The sequence below is a fragment of the Drosophila sechellia genome, chromosome 3L, assembly GCF_004382195.2.
Source record: "Drosophila sechellia strain sech25 chromosome 3L, ASM438219v1, whole genome shotgun sequence".
NCBI lineage: Eukaryota > Metazoa > Arthropoda > Insecta > Diptera > Drosophilidae > Drosophila > Drosophila sechellia.
In genome coordinates this window covers 20,213,845-20,232,388 of record NC_045951.1, presented here as the reverse complement: position 1 = coordinate 20,232,388, position 18,544 = coordinate 20,213,845, and the positions used below count along the sequence as shown (strand labels likewise).

The window sequence follows — 18,544 nt, the reverse complement described above, 5'->3', positions numbered from 1 at the left end:
ATTCGTTTTTTTTGGCATAAAGTCTAAATTTTTATGGCAATATATCGTCTTTTAGCAATTATTTTCTAATAGAAAATTGATCATATATATAAAAACCAAAAACAAAATTGCCCGAAAGCTTCACTAAATCTTTTTATGAGCTTTGAAAGGTGCAGTGTTAAACAGCTGATTGAGAGAATGCAATTCCAGCCAAATTATTTGCCTACTTTTGCACGTAGTACGATCGTTAATACGCATCCAAAAATTATAGTAAAATATGGAAAATAAATGCCAAGGTATGAAGTTTTTAACGTATGTAGGTAATATACTTTATGTATAGTTGTACTGTTTTTATGTTGTGTGACATCCAATTTATGTGTATCTTAACAGAAAATTCTAACGTGTCCCCTGTGTTTCGTGGAGTATAACTAATTTTCTGACAATTTCTGACAAAAGTTAAAAACGTCAGTTTGTACCTTTAACTATTGTCTTTGACGGTAAAGTAATATCTTTTGCCCATTTTTGCTCGTTTTCTTAAAAATTTGATTTTATATAGGCAAGTTCGAGTTCAGACATAGCGACCTCCTGGACATTTGGAGGCCTAACAATAGGCAAATAAATTATGTTTCGGATTACGTTTATTCCGCAATCAACAACAATAATCAGGAATCGAAAAAGACAGAGGAGATTGACAAAAAAATAGTACATTTTGAATTATTTATTAAAAGAAAACTGCCCGAGTGTAACAGACAACTAGACCGATTTATTTCCAAACATACCAAGTGGATGGCGTCTAAGATAAGAATTAGAATAGTGATTTTGAAAACACCAAACCACCCCAGCAAATGGGACGCCGAAACTTATCCTACCAAAATGCAGGAGAAAGATTAAAAAGGAAACTGAAAATGCGAGTGAAGCCTGGAATAAACTTTACAAAAGGGACCGACTATCACATGCAAGGAAAAATAGTCGGATCAATAGGATGAGTGATATTTTCCACAGAGCGATTGATTCCTCGGACCCACTATTATCAACAATTTGTTTAAAAGAAAGAGAGAAAAAATAGGAAAAACCACTTCTGAAGGCAGTATATGTCTTTTGGAAATACAGTCTAATTTTAAACCTGATCCATGAGACAAAATATTGGATTCACATTCTGATTCTGATTCGAGTTCAGATTCGGAAATTTATAATGTAGAAATAGAAGAAGAAGAGGGCGATTATTTCTTAAACAACAATATACACACTTTTATTTAAAAAAAAAAACAATGAAATTTCGTTGACTCCTGAGTCATACCAGTAGTTGATATGGGAGGCAAGAGAGGCCGTGGTCGCACAGACTCCAAATTTGGTGTGCAAACTATTTGTGATTGAACAACAAATTGAACAAAGTTTCAAGTCTGTAGCTCAATTTTTAGACTTTATGCCAAAAAAATCGAATTCTGGACCACAGTGCAGTGGGCGAGAATCGACCAGTCAGTGTTCAATTGCATATAAGACAGATGAAAGTGAATCGAGTTTGGTATTTAGTTTTAGTTGCTTATAACAAAAGCTGCAAAACAAATTTCACAACTTTTATAAAGTAAGTGTTGTAAATGACATTAGTAGGAACAGTTTGTTTTCACAAGATCCAACATACGATTTATAATTTAAGAATGATTTACTAGAACTTAAGCCTTAATATTTGAGAGTATCGATGGGTTAAACCAGTTCTCCTCTGGTCTAGATTATTGCTCTGTTGAATGCTGGTGCCGAGATATAAATTTCAACAGTATACTTTTTCACCCACTTTATGCTTTCTATATTTCTTTTTTTTTGCTCTGCGGCTCTAAAGCAAATCTGTGTCGTGGGCGCTTGTCTTTTCGCTTTCGAAGCCTCCTCAGATCCCAGATGCTTTTTACCGCCGTTCCGGCCGAGCTCCAATAAATCTACCCTCCCATATCTTTGGGGCTTGCTTTCGTGCTTTTACAGCATCAACAACATAATAACTCAAAGTGTCATCCAAACTCTTGAAGTCTATTGTGTTGGTCCTTTGTTGTATGTATATTCCCTCCTCCCGCTTCCCCACCGGTTGTCCTTTGCCCGCTGCGTTATCTTTACAAAACGTTTGACGGCTGCAGTTGTTTGGGTTTTACACGTGTTTCCACGGCGGCTCAAGTGGGGGCGTTATTATTTAGCTTTGCTTTTAGATGAATCGAACCAATATGCAATGCGCCACTATCCCTCTTCGAGTGGCATTTTTATTAGGTGTATGCCTCCGTAAATCACTATGCCACCCACTCAACTACATACTTACTCCAATAAATGCCCAAACAAATACATGCTTCACTGTTAACTGAGTTTTTTATTAAGCCCATATATGTCTGGATTATTTGTTTGATCTAAGATAACCGATATTGTGAAATATGCACCCAAAGCTGGTAGCCTTCAGAATCACTTGCCAAAGAGAATACAAATTGTGTCTTTATAAAATAATTTGATTAGCAAAAAGACTAAGGTTTACATATTTTGATTTTTATTTTAATAGAACTGTTTCTTCGAGTGTACGGTTGGGTATGTACCTTGTTCATGGTGTTTTAGTATTTGATAAAAATCTAAACAAAATGTATGACATTGTGGGGCTCCCATTTGCGTGAAGTGGTTCGCCCACGTAACAAAGGCAAAACGGGAAGGCTCAACAAGGCGCCGCCAAAGACCCAATTTCCCATGCATATTCGAATTTTTTTTCCAAGGGTCTATCCGGACTTCCTCCCCAGTCGCGCAACCCCACCTTTGCGTATTTTATGTTACCCACTTCAAGTGGGAACTTATTACATATTATAAATCATATCATGGCCTGACATTATGCTTAGCATACAATTTGCCAAGGAGCGACCTTTTGCCACTCTGTCTTCGTTCGGCTCTGAAGGTCGAATTTAAAATGAGTACAAAACTTTTGCGGCAAGTTGTTGTATACCGTATACAAATAAAGTACTTTTGCGGGCTATATGTTGAAATGATTGGCTTTTACTTTATGACAGCTGAAAAGATTTCGAGAGCTTTTCCCTATATTCAGCATAAAATACCAACCTTTCAATTAATAATTGTGTAGTTAAAGGTTTCTCAGCACACCAGTCATGTAATGAACCCATAAATTACGATCCCTTTTATAATGAACAACATTCAATTTAATTGGTTTCATCGCTTTGCATACCAATTTTGGTTTATTTTTAAACATAAATTTAAATAATGAATTTATAGTATACATTTAAGTGGCAACGTTATGACATTAGCTAAAGTAGAACCTCCTTCAGCGATTGCGATGCGTTACATTTCGTTTAGGGGCTTTCGGGTCTTGTGTTGCAAATACTGTTTTCCATGTTTTTAAACAGCTGCACGCCTTGGTTGACAAATTACATAGGCTAATTAGCATATATATCACATACTTCCTAAATTAGAAGCTAACACTAAAATCTAAGACGTGTCTCGATTAGTTTCAAGTTTTGCTTACTCGCTTTTAAGTGTGATTTGGTATTATATTTCTCTTAAATCAAACTTTAAGCTTAAAAATTCGACTTCCCATGGAAAGAGGAAGGCTCCAGTATGTACATACATCATTTGCGTTTGTTTAGAAATAGTAACTTTTGTTTCGTTTGTAATTAAATATTTTTGCGTAATTTCATAAGAATACTTTGATTTTGTTGCTGCTTAAGTTCGTTGCTTATATTTTCGTGTAGTTTTCATTCGATTAATTTTTGTTTTCGTTGCAAGTAAAAAGTGAAAAGTTTAAATGAGATCAATACCAAACAAATAAAGGCAAAGGCATTAGAAGGCTTGGGTATTTGGTATTCCTATCTACCATATGCGGTTAAACTGATTAATTTAAAGTGACCAGTAAAGCACAGTTACGTTTCCAGCTCACCTGGTCACACTCAAAAAGCTAGCAACGTACAATTGGAAAAGACGGAATACTTAGGACTAAATTAGTTTCAATTTTAGTAGTATTGTTAGCATTTCGAAAGGTCTCTTGCTTAGATGCTGTGGTCCAGAATGGAGACCGGATCGTAGGAACGTTTCTTGGCACGCTGCTGGTAAATATAGAAGCTCATTACCACAATCGCAATTGAGGCTATAACAGAATAGGGCACAAGCCAGTAGAAATAATAGTTGGTTTGGTTTACCACCTCTACGACTTTCGGTTGGTCAAAGCCGTTGTTGCAACTTATGGTGGCGGCCAGTGGAGCAACTGTGGTTGAGGTGGTGCCACCGCTGCTTGTGGTGGTGCTCGTGGCTATTAGCTCGGCACTTTGCTGCGTGGTGAGTGGATCAGGCAGCAGTGGCGGCAAGGATTCCTCCTCCGGCGTCTCGTACTCATCGACATAATCCGCATAGGACCCATCGTCCTGCTTCTCGTGCGGCATGGGCGCACACTTGGGCCAGCAAACCGGACAACAGGTGTCCTTGAGCATCACCTGCTGCTCACTGGGACAGTTGAGGTTGCCGCAGAAGGACATCGTGCACTTCGGCTCCCCCTTCTCGCATTCGCACGTCTTGCAGTTCTCCGTCCAGTTCTCCCCATCCTTGTAGAACATGCCCGAAATCTTCGACTGGCACACACCTTCGGCCCTCTCATCGCAAGTCTTGTGGCATATCTTCAGTCCGGACTCGCACTTGCATCGCCCGCATTGCTTCAGCCAGTGGAAGTCAGTGTCCCGCACCACGGTGCAATTTGGCTCCGCCTGGCACTCGTAGGTGCCGCAACATTCTCCGGGCGTTTGATTATTCTCCGGCACCAGTTCAACCACCACCGCGTCCTCGTCCGCATCCAGGGGACAGTCCGGAATGTAACAGGTCTTGCACACGCACTTCCGGTTCAAGCAGCACTGGACGTAATCCTCATCGGAGATCAGACCTCTATTGTAGGATACCCCGTCGGCGGCTGACGCCATCTCACTCGCGTTGGGCAACTCCACCGCATTCGATTTAATCAGGTCCACCGCAAGTAGGTTATGGCGTATGGAACTGTCCGCCGGGCACTGCATTTCGGCATCCGGAGGGCATTTAACCGACTCACACAAATCCGGCAAGGGCTCCTGGTCAACTGTAACGAAATTATGGGTGGAGAAATTGCAGCCGTTAGTGGTGGTCAATAAAACATGAAGGTCTCAGTTGCAGCTTAGGTGTACTTAAGTAGGAGTGGGCGCAATGCGTGGGTGGGTAATGGAGGTCACCTCAAGCGGTGCTGTCTTATTTATAGCAGAGTGCCGTGCTTAAATTTACCAACTAGAAAATAACAAAGATGTTCGGCTTGTAAGCTGATTTTAAAAGTACAAAAAAGGTAAGCCTGGCCCCAAGGTGTACCTTTTGTAAGTAGCTCAACTTTAAATGAATTATATTTAATTTATTTAGTTTAGTTTAAAGAGAAAACCCAAAGGAGAAAAATCACAAATTGAAAGAACCCCATCCGTATATATTATTCTTCTTTTTTGAAACATTAGCTAAAGGTCTTTGCAACTGAACACTACAAACAACTTATTATCCTCCCAACTTGCAGCATATTTTTCAGAGTTCACCACCCACTTCTGTGTTTTAATTATACACCCTCTTTTTTAAAGGGTCAACAAAAAAAAAAAAAAAAATGAAAATGAAAAGCGTAATGCATTAAGGTCAACTTATCGGATCGAATGTCCAGTGCTTATCTAGCCAGGTGATTCATTGGCCCCGAACTGCCGACTGGCGAAGTAATGTAGTAAACTTATACCAATTAAAGTTTTTCCACTTGCCATTGATTGTTGAGTCCTGCCTGTTTGAGTTCCATTAATTTTGTATTCTATACCTGAGACTAAATCCCAATTTTATTCATTTTGTTCCTTCCTTTGGAGTTTTCTCCTTTCTGCGAAATGTGTTCGCTCATTGTTCAAGTTAATTTGTCATTTTCACTCGGCCATATAATGGGAATTTTCTCTCTGTTCCGTGCCCTTTGACTTTTCGGTCCTCGGCTTTTTCCTTTTCCGGGTAAACAATCAGGATCTGGTCGGGACAAAAGTAAATATCTGGCTGGAAAAATCTACTTGATTTTAAGCACAAGAACCTCCGCAGCCTGTCGAATATTAAAAACTAAACTTTTTCGGTTTTTGTTTGGGACCTGCACTTTGATGTCGGGGAGCAGAATGCTTTTTGGACTGGGGATTGTTTGGTGGGTCGCTGGATTTTCGGTGGGTCGACGGCGGCTGCTTTGAAGGAGCTCAACAAACTTCTTACACTTTATTTAATTAAAGTTTACTTGTTCGTTGTTTTTCGCATTTGTTCGCTGACGCTGTCGTGTTATCAGTGGGACAGCTGGGACAGTTGTCAGCCGCCCTCGTATCCGCAGTTCGACTTTGAAGTTTGGCGGCGGGAGGTTAGATTTAAACGAGGCATGTCCAAAAAATGGAATTAATTTAAATGCGCTGCTCATCTTGATGTCGTTACAAAAATGTGCAAATACTCGGGATTAGGAGGAGGTCTTATGCTCTTTTATGGATGTGATCTTAATTGTTTCCGTATTTATTATGGTCACAATGTCCAAGTTTATCATGTTTAACTTTTGTAACCTAATTCTTTCTTTTTTCAACAAACTACTTAAAACTGTATACCATTTTCCAGAAGCAAAAAGGATTTTATCTCGACTAACTAGAACAACTTCAAATCTGTTGTTTCCTATTAAAGTATAATTTTTCATAAATACTCTATTCTATATGACAGCCAAAATTAATGAAAACAATAAGCTTATGTTATTATTAACTCAAAATACGAAATTGAAACTAGTATAGGAAATATATAATTTCATTAGTATATAATGTTTCGAATTGCTGGTATACCTCTGCGCTGTTGTAGAGAACTCAAAAAAATGTGAATGAATTAGCCGTCAGACGAGGACATTGCACAGCAATTTGCAGCGAGCTGCGGAGCAAACTGTCAGACTAGCCGGTCACCTAACCCAGATAAAACCAAACCGCACACTTGGCTGCCTATTCAGATAAAGTCGGAGCAGGCGACGGAGCCAAAACCAGAAGCTATAGAATCTGCAACCAGGGTTACAGCCATGTACAAGATCCGAGCAGGAGGACAAAAGCGCACACAGACTTTACATACATACATGGTTGGCTATTTTTCTATATATTTTCCCCCACCCCCCGCTCTACTGCTGCCACTTTGGCTCTTCGGTGAGAAACTTATAAACAGCCGTGGAAAGTTTTCATAAAGGATGGAAGTACAAAAACACACTCTCACACTCACACTCTCTCACATATAGACACTCGAGTGTTTTGCATTTTATGTAGCATGAATGCAAAAAAAAAAAATGGGGAAAAAACAGTCAAGAGGGGGAAAAACTCTTTAAAAGCGAAAAACTTTTTTAATAATCCAGCGACAACGTCCTGACTTTGTGGCCTGCAGATACAGATACAAATACGAAGATACGAGATCTTCAGTCGACAGCGAGAAAAAGAGAGAGAGACTGGGGCAACTGTTTCAGGAATTTAAATTGTTAGCTTTATCTGCGTCCGGCACTGATTGCAAATCCAGTTTAACCCCATTTACAGGTGCGAACCGGCAGATGGAAGGTGCAAGCACATGAAGCCACTTGAAAATTGAGTGATTCCGAAGGCTGGCTTCTGTGAGATACATTCTGCATCCATCCAACGGTGGAAAGTGAGCCACAGACCATAAACTCTCAGCTTTTGCCTAATTTCCATCCGAGTATTCCAATGTGATTTTCCCCTGTCTTGTTGGCCAATCAGCCATCCAGCCATCCAGCTTTCCGTCCATGCATCCATGTTCCGGCGAAACCCTTTTGTTGTGGCACTATTGGGCTGCTCACTGAGTGTGTTATCTGGACAGATTATCTGGCTGAGTGAACGCCTTGGCTAAACGAAATTCAATCAGGCTAATAGCTGGCGTAACCACACTCGGAAACAGGTCGTTCATAAATGGAAGTTTGCCCTTACCATACGACTTCACAGTTTTGCGAGAATTTGAAAGAAACAACTGCGATACATTTTCAGATGTAATGTCAGAGCTAAGCTTAAGACAAGTAAACACTGTAGCAATTTAACATTTTTGTTCTTGCTACTTCCTTATTAAATAGTTATTTGTTTATATTTTGGTGCTTTTGGTATTCGTAAATATAATATTTAGCGGAAAAAGCTTCAATCCAAACTATAGACATATTTTTTTATTTACTTAAACTAAAATGGCACACATTTTTTCCAAGTGTATTGCCTTGAGTGCTGCCTCCGGCTGTGATTCGATTATGCCATTGCCTTTGGGTGACCCACTAGCACTAGCAGTTTCGCCTCAGCTCGGATACATTCGAATCACAGCGATGCCGCGTTGGCTTCTACTCCTGGGCATGTCGGCCCTGGGTATACTGTACAGTCTGACCAGAGCGTTTGGCCTAATGGCCACCGCCAATTGGAGTCCTCGAGGCATTAAGAGGGTCAGACAGAGCCTCTATCTTCGCATCCACGGCTGGGCGATGCTGATCTTTGTGGGCTGTTTTTCGCCCTTCGCCTTCTGGTGCATTTTCCAAAGGATGGCCTTTCTGCGCCAAAGCCGAATTCTGCTAATGATTGGCTTTAATCGATATGTCCTGCTGCTGGTCTGTGCTTTTATGACTCTGTGGATACACTGCTCCAAGCAGGCGGAGATTATTGGGTGTCTCAATCGTTTGCTAAAGTGTCGAAGGCGGTTAAGGAGACTCATGCACACTCGGAAGCTAAGGGATTCCATGGATTGTCTGGCCACCAAGGGACACCTGCTAGAAGTGGTGGTGCTACTCGGTTCCTATCTGCTCTCCATGTCACAGCCCATTCAGATACTCAAGGATGATCCGGAAGTGCGAAGGAACTTTATGTACGCCTGCTCTTTGGTTTTCATAACCGTATGCCAGACCATCCTACAGCTCTCCCTGGGGATGTACACACTGGCCCTACTATTTCTGGGTCACCTCGTTCGGCACTCCAATCTGCTGCTGGCCAGAATTCTGGCGGATGCCGAGCACAATTTTGAAAGTTCCCAGAAGGCCGGATTTTGGCCCAACCGCCAGGAGCTGTACAAAGGCCAACAAAAGTGGTTGGCCCTCGAATTGTGGAGATTACTTCATGTACATCAGCAATTGCTGAAGCTCCATCGCTCCATATGCTCGTTGTACGCAGTTCAGGCCGTCTGCTTTTTGGGATATGTGCCCTTGGAGTGCATGATTCACCTGTTCTTCACATACTTCATGAAGTACAGCAAGTTTATTTTGCGAAAATATGGAAGATCGTTTCCGTTGAACTACTTAGCCATCGCCTTTTTGGTGGGTCTCTTCACCAATCTCTTGCTGGTCATTTTACCCACCTACTACTCAGAAAGAAGATTCAACTGTACCAGGCAAATCATCAAAGGCGGAGGATTGGCCTTTCCGTCCAGGATCACTGTTAAGCAACTCAGGCACACTGTAAGTTCCATTCTATAAGTTACTTCAATCTAAATGGTGCTCTGTCAAAAATATCTAAATATCTATTTTTGTTGCTGCAAATTGTCTTTATTATATGCTAATAGATCAATGTATAGGACAAATAGGTTTAATTTAATTAGTGCCATTTATATTCAGCAGGTGTTGATTGTAAATCGCACTTCATAAAATAGTTATCGAAAGTGATTGGAATACCTAAATAACTCCGACTGTGATCGAAACAAAAAGTAATCATCAAAGAGAAATACCGACGTCGTTACGTATTACTCATTCAAGTTTATGAATATAATAAGCTGGATTTCTATAATTTTTTCACCACTCATTGTCAGTGGAAAAGTAGAAATTATATGCTAATTATGATAGCATATGATAAATAGCTTGTGTGCAAGTCATTTTTTATCTTTAGCCAGACTTTCCATAATGTATCTTTTTCCCCAGATGCACTACTACGGCCTGTTTCTGAAGAATGTGGAGCATGTATTTGCCGTCAGCGCCTGTGGACTGTTTAAGCTGAACAATGGGTTACTCTTTTGCATCGTGGGTGCAATACTGGAATACCTCATGATACTGATACAGTTTGATAAAGTCCTAAACCAATAGCTGACAAACTCCCCAGACAATGGCCATAAATAAATATAAATTAATTTGTTCCCTTGTTAAGGTTGGGTAAATATATGTATATATCCATATGTAGTGATAGCATACAGAATCCCATGAAAGGGGTGACTTTACTTACGTGTCGTTGCACTGGAAACAAATATTAGCACATATATTATTAGCATCTGGTGCAAGCACCTCCTTGGCGTATGCGAGTATGGCATATTTGCTCTGTTTGCTCTTCAGTGGATTGTTGGGTGGTGTCTGTCGGTGGGCGGTGGGTCGTTGATGGCGAGTGATGGGCGGTGGGTGGTGTGGCGGCGACAGCAGCTGATGACAATCGATATGACCTTGCCTGGTCGCCGGGAATTGTTTGCGAATTTCTGGCCAGCTATCAAATCATATAAATGTCTCGTTATAATTTGCGAAAATCAAAATCAATTGGCATCTTCTCGGCAAATCGACTGAAATGAGAAAACAAGAGTACATTGTAGTATTCAGAAATATTTGTTGGTAAAATATGTGTCTTAAGTTAAGTTTGATGCGTATTGTTACTTATCTTACACATATTAATCCGTTACTAACTTTGGCAAACACAAATAACTATTTGAAGTGGTCTGTTTAATCCCTAAAGGGAGTATTTCCCTTTAGTTGTTACCTCAAAAGAATAGTACGTATTAAGTCAGAGACTAAGCACTCGCCTTTTTTTTGGCTCTGCGAGTAGTTTTAATGACCAAGTGCCAGTCTCTCATTTTTGGGACGTATGGGTATGGGTATGTGCGGGGTATCAGCGAGGGTCGGGGTCACCATTTCCCCGGCAACTGAAAATGTTTGTGCATGTTTTCTGGCTTTGCTGAATGGGCCCGCCACTGAAAAGGCACTGATAAAGGCACACAGCTCCACATTGTCGGGAGGGGGGAATTGGGAAATGGGGGCCAGTCACTGCTGGCTTGTCCCAGGTACCATAAAAGACCTGTCCAGGTCCGCCTACGTGTCCAAATCGAACAAATTTTGCATGTGCTCACTGAGCAAAACAATAACACATTTATTGCACATCTCACATACAGAAGGGCTTTAATAATAAATCGAAGGGTTAGGAATTTAAAAATAGTTAGGCAAAATACCAATATGATTAAAATATAATTTTAAAAAACAGCACCGGAATACATACTTATAACTTCATCCCCTTTTCTCCCAGGGCTTTATTGGCATTGAATGCCGGGCGATGATTTGCTTTTCATATCCATTCAATCAAATTCTAAACGTATCCATCCAGTCTCCTTTAAACGAGGCCGAAGATTTATAAGATACGAGTTGTGTGCCCGTTCACAGAAGCTCCGTTTAATTTCTGGGGAAACTGAACTTCCTTTCATCGAATTTCCGATGGCTGGATACAGCAGCTTGTCCTCAGAGCAAATGTGCAAATGAGAGCCTTTCGGCTTTATCTTATCAGTTGCACAATTTGCATTGCTCACAGCAGGTAGACAAAATTCGAGGAAAACGCATTAATTGTGCAGTGTTGTTTTTCACTTGGCCGATAAAACCGAGATGCCAGTTTCCTGTTGCACGTATGTATGTATATACATCCATATATATGTGAATATCTACCGAGTAAGTTCGTCTAGAAGTCCACGCTGATTACACATCCAACTGCGATATTGTAGATGTGAAAACAGAGTGCTGGCGACCATAGAAATTTCTGGGAATTTGTTTGCTTTGGACGAGCTTCATATGAACGAGAGTACGAGTATTGCAGGTTCAGTAACCTGCGAAGTGTGCTGACGCTCCAAAGAGAGTACCCCATAAACATCATCTATTTGTCTAAGCGTAGCCATAAACATTTCCAGATTAATGAACTCACGAAAAATGATATACAATATAAGAAAAATCGAGCGAACAAGTAGTCCGAAAATTGGATTTAAATGGCAAACTGGCGGCGAACTGAATGGGATATTCCGAGAAGTTGGCCCGACAACAATCAGCACTCAGATATTGTTTGTATCTGGAGGAATTTTAATTATCGCCTCGTTGGCTTTACCAAACAGATCTTATCTTATATGGGTCGCATTTTATCGGATCTTTTAATCTCAGCTTCCTGTTGTCACTTGTTTTCTTTTCTACACTCTCACCTCCAGACTTTCATTTTGGGTAGAACTTTCCCTGCATCAATACCAGCAAATATGACACTTTGATTTCCTCTCGAAATTTGTTGAAAGCACTCCATGGTTTATTTTTCTGACAGATTGAGTATACAAATCGCTCTCAGAATGTTTGGAAATCAAAGACTGTTCAAAGTAATATTTACTTTATAGAAAAGAGCTTACATGTATACTCTTTTAACTGTACGATCACCTTCGGGCATTCTTCTGAGCTTCTACATATCTTGTATAGCTTATATAGCGGTATTTGACTCTATGTATCTGTATCTTGCGCTTTGTGCGGTAATCGCATATTTGTGTAGATGACTAAACTGTGATAGCGGCTAAGTATCTTTTTCCCGCGTAAAGTCAAGGGGTCTGAAAAGTGGGAGGTTGTTGGCTGGTTGGCTGAATGGTTGATTGTGAGTTGGCAACGGCAAATGAAGTATGAAACGCTGACGAATGGCAACTTCCAGTTCCTTTTGTGCTCGGTTCTGCATAGTTCATCATCTTTTTACCTCGAACGCGAGTTAAGCTTTATTATTGCCATAAATTTCACTTGAATGCGAAATCTGATGCATCTATGCGATGCTTCCAGTTCGGCTTTAGCTTTGGCTTTAGCATCGGCGCTAGCTAGCTATATCTTTTTCTTTTTTCAGCTGTTTATCTTGGAGCGGCAAGGCAACACATGCAAAACCCGACGGGCTCTGTGTGCATAAATACTTGCGAACACACAAGTATGCGCCTTGGTATTTGCTCGTGTTCGCGTACAATAATTTCACGTTCAACAACTTTTGGCTTTTTGATGAGCCAGCAGCAACAACAGCAGCAGCAACATCATCGCAGCAGCTACATCGGCAGCCCGCACTTGAAAGGTACGTTTTGTATGGGGAGGGAACTGCAGGGCAGGGCGGGGCGATTACAATGGGCACCATGGGGCCGAAAGAGGGGGTTTTTGGGGGCTCAAGGGGGGGCTAAGAGCGAACCTCATGTGCGGGCAGTTTGGCTCTTTCTGTTGCCATAGCCACCGCTACTGCTACTGCCATAAAGCTCCTCTTCTCACCTCTTTTTAGCGCACTTCAACTCGTAGCTGGCTGGCGAAACTTAAAGCGAAAAGTACACGGTTCGAAAAGTTATCAAAACCCAGACCAATTTGTCTACATCTTATCTGGTAGATAAGAATTGATAGCATTTCACGGCGAAAATGTGCCGGCATACTAACCATTTCAGGCTTCCAAGCCCACTTAATTATTTGGGAACAAATTCAGTTCTATAAATCTAACTAGTTTAACCTTTGTGAATTAAAATGCACTTCGTTAAGTGAAACTAGTGAAAGCAGAGGGTCGATTCTAGTTTTAACGTATTATGATCGAAACAACTTTCATTCGATGTATTAAAACATCCCCTACCTAAAATCAGTACGACACTTAAACTACATGCTGGTGAAACTAAAGCCCCAATATACGATTTAATCAATGTACAGTGCAAATAAAAATTGTATCTACTGAAAATCTATGATTACAAATATTAGCTTGCAAATGTTGATAGCGATGACGTCAAGTGATTATGCGAAATGCTAAATAAATCTGCTTTCTGCTGTGGAATTTAGTGGGAAATTTATAGTTTTTACGTCACAGTCTCATCTTGAGTCAAATACGTCGTTACGGACCATACGAAAAATATTAAATGAATTTAATTACATGTAGGAATTTCGCTCGAATCATAAAAGTTAGGACGGGTTTTTTCCATTTTTCCCGGTGCAATAAAATTAAAAATACGTATTATGGGATTAATATGCTTATTTGTACGTATTTAATGCTTCATTGGAGGTTCGTTTGTTTATGTTAAATTCCGTCGCTGTATTATAAATAGGGCAAGAGACAAGACGAAAATATTTAAGATCATCTTGTTATGGTGATTTATTAGCACACATTTTGTGTCAAATCTCGAGTAGCTAATACATAGTAATATTTTTGCTTTGGCATTAACAAATTATATGATTTTCTGAAGTTCATGGACAGGATTCCTTTCGACAGAACGAATACAAATTGTATGCAAAGCATATTTAAAATTTGCATTCAACTTGGCAGCGGTGACAGAAACATACCATTTTTTCTGATGTATCGAATTGGCTTCCAATTGACGCCACATAGTATCGGATTTCATCGCAGTGTAGACCGCCTGGTTGAAGTCGACGTCTCGTCTCGTTTCTCAACGGCTTTGTTATGCTTTTGGTCGCTTTTGCTTTTGCTTTTGCTTTTGCCTCGCTTTGACCTCTGAATTTGCTCGATGGCGATGCCGATCGCTTTTTGCCCAGAATACGCTTTCGAGGTGGAGTCTGTAAAGTTTTCCACGGCAATTGGCATTGCCCATCAATTGGCGAACTTCCATTTGCATTTCGCTGGGCTGCTAATGGGAATAGCTTTGAACCCTGACCGGAGCGCCATTGGGCTTTTATCGGGCCTTTCACGGGTTTAAAGCATGAAAAGATGGTCTGGTGGGAGTTCAAAGGGATTGAAGTTCATTGCATGGAAAGAATCGTAAAACTGTTGTTCGAGATTGAAACTGAATTAGTTTTACATAGATTCTTAGTAAAATAATCATTGGGTTATTTTCTTGTACATTTATTTTTAATTTTTGTCTAATAAATATCGAATGTAATGCCATAATTTTATATTCTTCAACATTTTGTATGTATGCTGGCATGTTTGTAGAGTATCTTAGCTTCGGCTACATCTGAAAAGTTGTTTCCCATATTCCGACTTCTCTTTATTTACTCTAGTTTCTTATTTTGCGGCGTTGCTTATTTGTCTACTTAGGTTTTTTATTTCAGGGAACCGCAGGATTGTTAAAGAGTTATTTTTGCCGTTGTTGTTAACATAAATAAGTTGCATAATCACTGCTTGATTGTTTAATTAATGAAGTGTTACTCTCTGATTTCTTGAATTACTTCTTAAACCATGGAATCTGACCAAATTTAAACACCCTTTATTATTCATACACCCTTTAATTTATATATTTGATTGATTTATTGCGAAGAGATAAGTTTGCACATTTTTGGATGATAACCCTAGAGCATGTATTGAAAATCTGAAATATGGGGTAATAACTCTTGTCGAGCAGATCTTAAACCATTTTCCCTAGGGCATTGAAGCTTCGACTCCGTCACGTAAGCACTTCCCCTGCGGCTTTTATTTATTTGCTCTGGTTTTCATACATTCGGATTCGGCGTTGCTTTTTCGCTTTCGGCTCTTTAAAGCTTGGCCGGCTTCTTTCTTTCTTTTTTTATTGGTGTTTTTTGCTGTGAGTAGTTGGCTGCCAAGCTTAAATAAGTCTTTAATGGACTGTGCGTGTCGCAGGGGAGGGGGAGTTGTATAGTATAGGTACTGGCTGGGCATGGGCATGGCATGATATGGCTAATGAAATCAAATTGTTTGATCATTGCGATAAATTCAATAGCAACTCTGCCTAATTTCTATCCATTTACGCACGCCGCTTTGCGCTTTTAACCTTGATTTCTCAGTGTAAACAAAAAGTGAAAAAATCGGAAAAAATACAACAAAATTAAATACAAATAAAAACGCTGCCCAGGCCGAGTGACAGCCAGCGAGTGGGAGTGAGACACATGATAAACGATGCCGAGATACAAAGATACATCCATCGAGCATAGAGTAGTACGAAAAGCTTTCAGCATTTGACGATCTGTCAGTCGCGCCGACTATTTGTGCCTGTGTATTCAACTCATCTGGTGTTTGCCGTTTTCATCTGTTCTCGCTATCGGGCTTTTTATTAAGTTACCTATTTATAATTTGTTTATTATTTAGCAAATGCCTGCGAATAATGTTTAAATATACCCTAGGGCAGCAGCATCTGGAAATTGCTTAGGAGCCAAAATCCGAAGCACAAATTGAAAAAAACGTACGCCAAATCGATAAATATTTTATAAATGACGTTATTGTACAGTTTTCCCCCTGGTTATATTATTAGCTATGCTATCTTATCTATGTACGCTCAGCGTGTCCCAATGTGCGTGTCGGTGTTTGTTTGTATAGCCACATTGGGTGTTTGTATGGGCCAACAACGCTACCGTCATTACCCTTCTACTTTTATGCTGGCTTATATAATCGTCGGCGGCGGTAGGAAAAAAATTATAAAGAAGGTAATGCGAGCAGAGTGAGGGGAGCGAAAAAATCAACTTGGTCGCAGATTCCACCAGTGCCTATATTATATAGATTATGTACAATCTGTGGAATGCGCTTCTACACACCTGCCACGTAAAATTCGTGTTTTTTCTCTTGTCACTCGAGCATAAATTCAGCTTGCTCACATAGTTTGCTGTTAGTTATTCGCACTACACTTGTTTTGTATTTATTTTGTATTTTTCTGCGGTTTATTGGGCTTGGTTAGCTGTAGTTTTTTCTTTTTTATAGCACGGTTTCTGTTCACTTCACAAAACGAAAATTAATTGTGGGTGCATGAATTTTGTGTTTTTTTTTTTGCTTATGAGGCTTCTGCGATCACTGCTCAAATTCAACTGAGTTTCCAAGCTCGATCCACAAAAACTTTATAGCTTGTGGGAATCGCTTGGGCACGCTCTCTTAAGGGGGAGCGTTCGCGGTTTTGGGGGAGAGAATGGAGCGTTATCTCACGATCGGGAGAAAAAGCTCGCTCTCTTTTGGCCCGCATTCTTCGCAGCCATGCATTAAATCTTTTTTTGGTGATCTTTGGCCGGCAGCCGGCTTCTTTTCTACCAGTCTTCTCTTGTGATCTTCGCTCTTCAAGCCTTCTTACGCTCACCGCAAGAAGCTTTCTCTCTCTCTCAAAGCTGTTTGATTGGAGGCAAAAAGCATAGATCAACGTCAAAAACAACAGGTCGTAAATTTTCAGAGCAAGTGAGCAGATGGAATTTCGGCGAGTGCATCACGTGCACAAATTCCCGTATACGCAAACTCGCAAAAACTGCAGCGGCGATCGATCACACGCATATTAATTGTATCTGGGAAACCGAAGAATCTGGCGAAAAGCGTAAAGATCGTTGCCTTCATTCCGCTTTTTCAGGCCAAGGCGTGTGCGCCATGCAAAATGTTAAATGTGAAGTGCTAAATGCGAAATGGAATATCATGACAACACCCGCTCACGCCCATCGAATCCGAAGAGCTGCGGATTAATGTAAAATGCAAAATATGCCAGCAATTTATTTACATACTCATGCACTTCAAAATATGCTTTCACTCGTTTTAATAATAATATTTTAACCATTTACAAAGCCTTGATGTGCTAAGATTATTCTGAGATATAGAAATATATGAGTATGACAAACGAAAAAGAATATTCGATTATTTGATATTAACCAAAAAATTTATAAAATTTAAAACAGATCAAAATATATACAATTTATTTTACATTATTTTAGCCTTCAAATTTAACTTAAAAATTGTCTTGGTACTTAAAATCGTATATACTATTTATTGTGATATAAAGTTAAATATATGAAGAAGCGTTTTTTTTTCAGTGTACTGCTGCAGAGATCTTCGCATGCGTTTATTCGGCAGTCGGTATAATCCGCTTGTACTTGCAGATTGTTCAGGTGACTAATTGCTAAGTGAGCGGGGCGCGTTGGCGAATGAGTAATTTTCCGATTCGGATTCGTAGGTTGGTATCTGCTGCAAGTGTCTGGAGTCAGATACAACAATGATTGGATTTGCATATTAACAGATCTGGCATAAATGTATTGAATCGATCTGGCTGGGAGTCATTCGAATTGGGGGGAATGCGGAATTTGGATATTATTAACGGACTTATTGAAGTCGGAATGCTTACGTCTGAAATTGTTTGCCTTTTATATGCAATTCAAGATAATTGCTTCTTTCATTTTATCATGATGTCAGTATCAGTATGATATTGAGGTGCGTTAAATGTTGTCATTATCATTAACAGGTTAAAATACTTCATGATGACCCCAAAACATTTAATATATACTTAATTACCCTGCCATTAATTCGATGACACTATATCACAACTTAAATTGGTCTGAAATTAACGATCAAATATCATCATACTAGAAATGTCATTTCTATATTTAAACAAAATGTTTCTAACTCACCATTTGTGCAAATATACAAAAATATGCATATTACATTTTATATGTGAAATATTTATGAAAAGTAAATGGCTATTGTCATTTTCTTTTCGTTAAATGAGCTTACAATAGTTTAAAATTCTGAAAAAATTGAATGTATTTGCGTTTTTGCTTATGTGTGCATTATGTATTTAGCAAAAATATTTATTATTCTTTAATTACGTTGTATCTCCCCTTTTTATGTGTTTATTGTGATTGTTGTTATTTGCTTTA

General features: G+C 39.7%; 2 protein-coding genes across 3 annotated transcripts; one reads left to right on the top strand and one right to left on the bottom strand.

Moving 5' to 3' along the window:
• Positions 1–3,145: 3,145 nt before the first annotated feature.
• On the bottom strand, positions 3,146–16,729 carry LOC6616345. Of its 2 annotated transcripts, none has more exons than XM_002040669.2 (3): positions 16,460–16,729; positions 10,194–10,518; positions 3,146–5,059 (listed from the first exon to the last, which is right to left on the bottom strand). In XM_002040669.2, exons 2-3 carry the CDS (start codon positions 10,276–10,278, stop codon positions 3,990–3,992), a joined length of 1,155 nt encoding a protein of 384 aa, XP_002040705.1. In that variant the 5' UTR covers positions 10,279–10,518; positions 16,460–16,729; the 3' UTR covers positions 3,146–3,989. The 2 variants fall into 2 exon arrangements, with proteins under 2 accessions (XP_002040705.1, XP_032574246.1); XM_032718355.1 differs by lacking the exon at positions 16,460–16,729 and adding an exon at positions 11,226–11,243.
• Positions 8,252–10,057, top strand: LOC6616346 (putative gustatory receptor 77a). The gene is made up of 2 exons (XM_032718356.1): positions 8,252–9,439; positions 9,896–10,057. The coding sequence occupies exons 1-2, from the start codon at positions 8,252–8,254 to the stop codon at positions 10,055–10,057; spliced, it is 1,350 nt and encodes a 449-aa protein (XP_032574247.1).
• Positions 16,730–18,544: the final 1,815 nt, after the last annotated feature.